The sequence below is a fragment of the Eurypyga helias genome, unplaced genomic scaffold, assembly GCF_000690775.1.
Source record: "Eurypyga helias isolate BGI_N326 unplaced genomic scaffold, ASM69077v1 scaffold13992, whole genome shotgun sequence".
Taxonomy (NCBI): domain Eukaryota; kingdom Metazoa; phylum Chordata; class Aves; order Eurypygiformes; family Eurypygidae; genus Eurypyga; species Eurypyga helias.
The window spans coordinates 448-9,072 of record NW_010236693.1 but is presented as its reverse complement, the minus strand read 5'-3'; the positions used below and the strand labels follow the sequence as shown (position 1 = coordinate 9,072).

Here is an 8,625-nt window from a genome sequence, read left to right as displayed (position 1 = left end):
TCCCTGACCAGAGAGAGGAGGATTTCTACGGCAGAATGGCTAGCATGGTAGCTTTATCTCGTACATCTCTTCAGCAAGCGTCAGCCGCGTTGCAGATCAGGAGTATTTTGGGATGCTGTCTTGATCTTCAGCAAGACTTGAAGCTTAGTTTTTCTTCCCCACTGTCCTTCCCCTTCAGTGGAATAAATAATGAACTAGCAGAAAAACTTTACCCATGATTTTCTTCTCTAAAAATGATTTTTTATGAAGTAGTGGTGGGGATATCAGGTTGTTGCTTGAAGAGTTTATCTTCCTCTGCTCTGCCTTCCTCTCCCATCTCCCCGAATGACTTTGTAGCCAGAGGAACTCATAGCATACAGTGAGTGAGGCCCTCATTTTTCTTTCCTCTAGTGGGCTGGCTCGCCCGTGCAGCAGCTCCCTCATTTAACTCTTTAACAGACCAGTTACACGACAGTGCAATTATTTGGCCAGACTTCAGTTCTTTTTCTGCATCTCCTGCATGTCAGAGGAGATAGAAGTACCCAAATAACCAGCTTTAATATGTGGGAATTCCTGATAAAAAGTAAATGTTGTGTCAGATAATTAGCTGCTTTCTTATTAAGCATGTCCTGGCTTTATATCTAACCAGGCACCAGGACGAAGATCCAGATCTGCATCTCAGTCTTCAGCACATATGGTATGACATGAGCAGGCTGCTTCTTTCACTAAGTCTTCATTCTCATTTATGTTTATTTTTCATGTGCTTTTGTGTCTCTTTGTGTTGGTGACTTTTCGAAGAAGGAATTTGTCTAGCAGGATGAAGTGTAATCCATCACTCCAGCAGTGTCAACCATGTACTTTCTCATGTATTTATAATACAGGGCTATGGGCGAAGATCCCGAACAACTTCAGAGTCCTCTGCTCATTCTGTGGGACGAGAGAGATCCAACTCTGCAGCAAAACAGCCTTCTCCTCCTCCCTCTGCTCCTGTAGGAAAAGAGACTAAAAAGGAAACAAAAAAGGAGTCGGCACCTAGAAAGGTAAACTTGCTAAGAAAGGTAGCTACAAGTAGAGGAGATCTGTCAGTGCACATGGGAACTCCTGGTCCAGGGCGCTGGTTTGAGAGATCCTGACTAACCTGTTTCCATTTATTAGGTGCAACTCTGGGCTGAGAGTTGAAGTCCCTAACAGAAAATGATTTGTTACATGAACTTTCTTTTAATCTGCCGGTAAAGACAGTGTTGAGATAATTAACTGAATAGATCAATTTATTCTTAGACTGGTGCAAACTGGTTTCGCTGGCTGATGGGAAAAGGAAAGAATGAAGCTCACCTTCCAGATGACAAGAACAAATCAGTAAGGCCCCTATATCACAAAAACCTTTAGACATTTCAATGTTTATCACGAATCAAAATGTTTTCCTGGATGACAGACAAATATTGTTTTGACAAGTAAACAAATGAGTGTAAAACCTTCAATATTCTGCTTATTCCAGGAATGGCTTTTTAAAAAAGTTATGATTTTTTTTTTTTTAATGGCTTAACAGCTGTGTTTGAACTCTTAATTTCTGACTGTGATTTCCTTGTAGATTGTTTGGGATGAACAGAAACAACGCTGGGTTAATCTGGATGAACCAGAAGAAGAGGTAAGAATCTGAGGACTTGTTACTTCTCCAAGTGGAAAACTGAAATCTGTATTGGCACACAATTTTCTTTAATCTGTTATTGGCTACTGAGAGTTGGCTTTTACTGAATTTGGATTAAAATGTGCAACAGGTTGTACATTCTTATAGCCTACATGCTTATGGAACCATCTGTCTCTTCAGTTGCTGGTGTGGATCCATAGTTGCGACTGAATTTACAAGGAAATCTACTCCAAACTGAGTTGGGGGTATCCCTTCATAGAGGTTGACATCACCTAGGCAATCACTTGTTAATTGATTTGCTGCAAGCAGAATACAGGGGGGAAAAGGTTGGAAAAGTCTAGTTTTGAAAATGTAATGCATTGTAAAGCAGCGAAAATCACACATCATGATGTCTGTCCTTGTCATTCAAGGATCGGTCTCAAAACACAAACAAACAGATGATAACTACTCTTGTAAGTGTTTCCTTTTAGAGTGAGCATAGATGGGTTGTAGCAATGCCTTGGCATTAGTTATCAGATGGAAGATGAGGAATATTGGTCTGTGCTGCACGACGTATGTCTGTGTACGTAATTTTGTGTGCTCTGGAATAGGGAAGGACAAGGAGAAGTCAGACTTGGTTTAAAATTCTCAGTGGAAGATGCTGGATTTTCTTGTTCTCCCTGCAGAGTAAACCTCCGCCACCTCCTCCAACAGGATTTCCTAAAGTTCCTCAGGCTGTTGCCCCTGGACCTGGAGGCCCCCCTAGTGCACCTGTCAACATGTTCTCCAGGAGAGCAGGTAACAGACAACATTGATGCTTGAACTAAGGAAGACTTTTTTTCTTGCTTAAAATGTGAAGGCAGAAGTCCTGGCTTTTCTGGATCTGTCTGGGAGCAGTTGGGAACTCAGTGGTATTGTGGAGCTGTGACTATTACTGGCTTGTGGCTAGCTTCCACGTTGGGATAAGTCTTCGTCACTTGGGTATTGTTTCTCTCCCTGGCGCATTATTTTCCGACTCCGAAAGATGGCTTAGGCAGCAGACTCTTGGTAACAGTCACTGGGGATGGCTGGACACAAGGCTTATTTCTCTTCTTTCTGGATTCTTCGGTTGTAGCTGGAAGCAGAGCCCGTTACGTTGATGTCCTGAATCCGAGTGGAACCAAGTCAAGCGGTGCTGTTCCTGCACCATCAGACCTGTTTGCCCCCTTGGCCCCAATGCCAATTCCTGCCAACATACTTGTTCCCAACTCAGGTGCGTCATGGGTGGATGGAACTGTGATGAGGTGGTAGGGTTATCCATGGTTATGTGGTCATCTAAGTCACTTTTGCCAGCGTGTGTGGTATGTAGCCTTTAAGGAATGTGTAAGAATGTGCAGTCTCATTAACTGCAGTGTGTTTTAGATGCCAGTCTGGGGACTGCAGTGAAACAAGTGGGTTAGTAAAGCCCAGCTCTGCGTGCTGCAAACAGGTTCTCTTTTGCCTTTTTTCCCCCTAGTGCAGGTGGCTAGGCCATCAGATGGCTAAACTGGCACTGTGTAGTGTTCCTGTGTTGCTCGGTATCCTGTACTCCTGATGCCGGGTCCAAATATCTATTTAAAGGGGGAGGTCTTACACTTGCTTATCGTCTTTTCTTTCCTGCTTTCGCTGCGCGCCGCATTTCACCGAGGTTATCTGTATGAACTTGATTCATCTCCCGCTTGCAGACTTGTAGCAAGACTGAGGCATCTAGAGACACTGACACTACCCTCTTGAAATGGCCCTTTTCTGGGAGAAGATTGGTAGTGTAGAAATTCAGTGCTGCTGCTGCGCATCCTGTGCAGTCAAACACCCTGGTGTGGTGTGTTTGGCTAAATCCCGTTCCCTCTCTAGTTCCAGGGGAACCCCAGCCGATGGAAGGGAGTGGTGCAGCAGAGCACACACCAGCTGTGAATCAAACCAACGCAGATCCTGCTGCGGCCGTTGAACCAGAGGTGGGTTAGGAAGGATGGCTTCTCAACACATAATAATTCAGAATTCCGATTAAAACCCCCTCGTGACTCTAACAGGCTCACAGCCACAGTACGTACACAGCATGGTGTTGTAGGGATTACGTTTGTGTGTAACAGTTAAGAACTGGAGAAGGGAAAAGCAAGTGAAAATGGAAGTGAGAAGCCCATGGAATGTTGTAGTTCCTCATTTGGCAGGGCTGCAGGTCCTGTGGGTGCAGGATGTGTCAGGAGAGGGACCAGGAATGTAAGAAGTAGCCACACGCTGCATGTTTCACCTGGCTTGATGTATTGTCCCACTTCTTTGCTTCAGTGGGATCAGTATAGCAGAAATGTTGAAATAGCATCGCAGTAACGAAGATAAAGGTGCACTGTTTTTCCTTAGTATTTAAACCCTGCGGTCCTTCCTCCTGCATCTGGACTTCCCGTTTCTAACCCTGACGGCTCTCAATCAGGCGAGGTAAGGCTTGGTTCACAGTTAGCTGATGACCTTTGCAGCGTATTTTAACCATTGAATTTGTAGTGGCCTTCACGTGGGCCCTCTAAACCAACAAGTGACTGGTGCTGGTGACTGGCCAAGATGGAAGCATATGACTGCCTCCAGAATTGTACAGAAAAGACCTCTTAAGTCCATATGAAATTCAGCCTCAGTGTCCTACATTCTGTGGTGTCATCTCCTTTTTCTGTATAAACGGATTTTCACAAGCCTTTTTCAGAGTAATATGTCAATAGCAGTTTCAGGATCTCTTGTTGCCTCCGTGCATGCATGTAATTTCACTAATATTAAGTGCAAGACACACAGAGGAGAGTGGGTTGCTGCGTGCCAGGCAGGGTAACATTGCCTTTGTTCCTACTAAATGTTTTCTATAGCTACGTAATTTTGTGCTTTAAGAAGTCTGTTTGATTTTAAACTAACTTCTGGCTTTACATTTGTTGTTTTTTTTTGTTTTTTTTTTTTAACTTGAAGTTGGTTTAACCTTTGGCAGTGAGACTTTTAAAATGAAGTAAAACAACTGAAAGCTTGAGGCAGTGACATGCATGACGACTTTTTTTATTTGTTTTTTTTGTATTTGTGTGTTCTTGCTGTTTTGTAGCTTTCGCGCTCTAGTTCAATGAGTTCATTATCGCGTGAAGTAAGCCAGCATTTTAATCAGGTACATGTGGCTGGCCATTCTCATTTATGTTCACTTATTTACTTTTCCCCCTCTTTATTTTGCATTTGCTCAAATACTTACTAATGCTATTTTAGCCGTTTCCCCTCTCTTCTCATTTCACAGAAGTGACATAAAAGTGACTAATGATGTAGTGTTCCTTTTAACACTCAAACAGGGTCTTCAGAGGTTTTTGTATTTATACAAATGCATGTAATCCAGGCATGCTCTTTGTTTATGTTCATGTTCCTACGAGATTCACTTAATAATTTTGATCAACTCTTCCCTGGTATACCAAAGAAGTCTGATTTTGAACAAATAGACAAAAAAACCCTCCTAAAAAGGCACACACAAGCAAAACCTTGTCATTCTGCTGCTGCCAGTCTCAAATCAGTAGTAATACCATGGCCTGATTCATCTGCAAAAGCCCCTGTAGGAATTAAAGGAATGCTTCATCTGTGTTCTAAGTTCCAGTACCATGTGGTCACCGTAAAAGGGTGACACCGGCTCTTTCTGATATTTCTTAGTAAAGCAAAACTTGACGTAGAATGTTTTATTTTGGGGCAAGCCCTAAGGTCTACTAACAAAAGCAGAAGGTACTAATTCAGTGAAGTCACGCCGGTGTCTTGCTTTGGTTTTGCATGCTTTGGGTTTTCAGAGCTATTTACAGTTTATGCATGTGACGTTGTTTTGCCAGTTCCTACGTTAAGCGATCCCAAAGATGCGGATGCAAACCGTACCGGCACCTTTTGCAGTTGTTACAATATGCTGCGCTGTCCATGTGGTTGGCATTATTACTGTGAATATTTGCTATGTATGACTAAGCAAAACCACGTTTGAGAGGCAGCGAAGCTCTGCACTTTGTAACTTCTGCATTATCTACTCTCTAGCCGGCCGCTCTGCCGCCCTCGGGGGGACCTTCAGCGGGAATGGTGCCGTGCTACAATCCATCCCAGTTCGCACAAGTGAGTCGCGGCCTCATCTTTCCTCTGAACAAACCCAGTTTTGCTAGCTTAATCTGAACCGTTGCGTGTAGTGCTAAACCTGCACAGTCCAGTCTGGCACGTTTTAGGTCGAGGTTTGCCTTCGAAACTTTATTGCCAACTTGTACTTTGTCTCCAGTATGACACTTTACAGAGCGTTTTTATTCCTCTCCTCTCTTCTTCAGTCTCCCGCAGTCACTGGAAATTCAAGACTGGGAAGAATTGGACAGAGGAAGTACCCGACGTTGAAGTAGAATACAGTGGCTTTGTATTTGGAATTCTCGCTTGTGTCTGAGTATACAAAGAACTCTCTGCTCTTACGGCACGTGGTATCAGTACTAGCTGCAGTTGACATGGCAGAAATGTAACGGTGGGTGATTGTTTTCATGGGTCTCCCTACCTGCACCTCATTTACACAAATCATTACCAAACGTGAAACGTATGTAACTTTTCCTTTTAAAAAACCTGGCTAGAGATAGCGTTGCTGTGATAAAGAATAGACACAAGGGAGGAAATAGTTGCTGTCTGTTACAAAACCTGTAAATTGCATAGGCAATTTATTCCTTAAGTTTATTTTAAACCGACTAGTGTGACCTTCGAAGGCGTAGTTTCAGGGATTCCTTAATTTCTGAAGGATGCTCCCCTCCCAGCAGGGGAAAAAACATGTCCACATTGTAAGTTCACACTCTGTGGCCTTAAGAGGACCATGCACAATTGTAACGCTTATCGAACAGGGCTGGGTTTGTCGGTGTATGAAATGGGAGACGTTCGGCGGGGCTGGGGGGGAGATGCCTCATGCTGGGTTGTTTTCTGAAGGGGGGCGGGGGGAGGGGGCCACAGCTCATCCAAATAAATTGACCTTTATTGAATGAAAACTGTGACTGTAATCTAAGGCTAATTTCATTTGGATCTTACCTAGTATGTATGTAGTTTGTGGTTTAGACTACTTGTAAAGCAAATTGTATAGTCTGGAAGAAGCTCTCTGTATCATAGCCAATGCTGTACTGTTTGAGGAGTGAGTGTTCTTTTAAGTGCAATACGGTTACTTGCTTTCTCTCCAGCTGCTGGCACTCTACAGCTAAGGTGGGAACAGCTTGAAAGATAGGGGTTTTTTTCCTCTTGGGTGCCAGAATCAGCATAATACTCTGTTCTTGAATTTCCATTACTGAATAACCAAGGTCTTAAATTGCTAACAGCTGAATTTCCAGCATGCTAAAAGTAGATGGTTTAGACCTCTGTGGATGGACTTTTAGGTTTAATGTAGGAAATCTTGAAAACCGTGATATGCAACATTCGTATTCACTGAAGAATCTGAATTATCTGCAAAGAGAGAAATAAACCTTAAATATTTATTAAATCATTAGGCCATATTTTATTTAGAACTTGCCACCAAACTTTTTGATTTTTACTTGAATTTCTGCCCATGAGTAGAAATAATGTGAATGTGAAATTGCCAGTGTTGGTCCCCAATTGTGGTTTCTTTTTTTTTTTCTTCCTGAATAATGCCACCTTTCCAACATCTCGAGCCTTACCTTTGTCCTAAAAGGTTTGTATGTAACCGAAGCAAAATGCTGCTTGGGGGGGGTTAGAAACCTTCGCGTAATGGTCCGTACTCAGTTCCAGACGTGGTCAGCAGCAGTCAGCGTGGTTTACTTTTCTATAACTGAAACCCAGTCAGACACTTGGCTCTCCTCTAGTTCAGCCAGGCTGCTGATTGTTTTCTCCTTTCAGTAGAGACTGCCAAACAACTTAATCCAAGAAGGCTCCCTTTGAGCTGGGAGCGGCTATCTTTCCTAAGTGTAAGATTTGACACTGTAAATTCTTAAATAAAATATTTTGCGCTCTGGAGCACTTTCACATTTTACTACTTCTTGTGGTTATTGCTTTAGTTCTTCTTGTGGTTATTGCTTTAACGAGTCTCCTGTATGCTTTGAGGGAGCTAGAGCACGCGGCCTCTGCCCGGGGACCTGGCCTGGCACCGGCATCACCCTCGGGGTTGTGCCTAAGTATCTTCACTGAAACGCTCAAAACTGAAGCTGCAGACAACATAAGCAGCTTTAAAATGGTTTTTAAGTGTGAATTGCTGTGCTTTAATGCTGCTGTCATCGAGACTGGATCGTGAGTCGTGGGTTTGCACGATTGATGGATTGATTGAGGGAGTGATTAGGGCAGTGCTTGTGCCCCTGTACCGGGCCCTGGTGAGGCTGCACCCTGAGTGCTGTGTTCAGTTTTGGGGCCCTCACTCCAAGAAGGACACAGAGATGCTGGAGCGTGTCCAGAGAAGGGAACAGTGCTGTGGAAGCGTCTGGATCACGAGTCTGATGAGTGGCTGAGGGAGCTGGGGGTGTTCAGCCTGGAGAGGAGGAGGCTGAGGGAGCTGCCCCTGTACCGGGCCCTGGTGAGGCTGCACCCTGAGTGCTGTGTTCAGTTTTGGGGCCCTCACTCCAAGAAGGACACAGAGATGCTGGAGCGTGTCCAGAGAAGGGAACAGTGCTGTGGAAGCGTCTGGATCACGAGTCTGATGAGTGGCTGAGGGAGCTGGGGGTGTTCAGCCTGGAGAGGAGGAGGCTGAGGGAGCCCTGATGGCTCTCTGCAGCTCCCTGGAAGGAGGGTGTCGGGAGGTGGGTGCTGGTCTGTTCTCCCGGGTAACTGGTGGCAGGACAAGAGGAAACGGCCTCACGTTGCGTCAGGGGAGGTTTAGGTTGATAGTAGGAAAAGCTTCCTCACTGAGGGAGCGGTCGGGCGCTGGAACAGGCTGCGCAGGGAAGCGGTGGAGTCACCATCCCGGGCGGTGTTCACGGGGCGTGTCGACGTGGTGCCTGAGGTCTAGAGGGTGCGGGGGTGCTGGGCCGATGGTGGGGCCGGATGACCCAACCTGAGCGATTCTGTGATTCACGGCCCCG

General features: G+C 44.8%; 1 protein-coding gene across 1 annotated transcript in view; it reads left to right on the top strand.

Annotated features, from left to right (window-relative positions):
* The window catches only part of SEC16A (SEC16 homolog A (S. cerevisiae)), a 24,976-nt gene extending 19,000 nt beyond the window's left edge, over window positions 1-5,976 (top strand). Inside the window, exons 22-32 of the mRNA XM_010147187.1 lie at window positions 1-47; window positions 861-1,019; window positions 1,258-1,335; window positions 1,568-1,624; window positions 2,290-2,401; window positions 2,718-2,855; window positions 3,473-3,573; window positions 3,974-4,048; window positions 4,683-4,742; window positions 5,630-5,704; window positions 5,908-5,976. Of these exons, the coding sequence (XP_010145489.1) occupies window positions 1-47; window positions 861-1,019; window positions 1,258-1,335; window positions 1,568-1,624; window positions 2,290-2,401; window positions 2,718-2,855; window positions 3,473-3,573; window positions 3,974-4,048; window positions 4,683-4,742; window positions 5,630-5,704; window positions 5,908-5,976 (971 nt within the window). The remainder of the gene's footprint in view (window positions 48-860; window positions 1,020-1,257; window positions 1,336-1,567; window positions 1,625-2,289; window positions 2,402-2,717; window positions 2,856-3,472; window positions 3,574-3,973; window positions 4,049-4,682; window positions 4,743-5,629; window positions 5,705-5,907) is intronic.
* The last annotated feature ends 2,649 nt before the right edge of the window (window positions 5,977-8,625 follow it).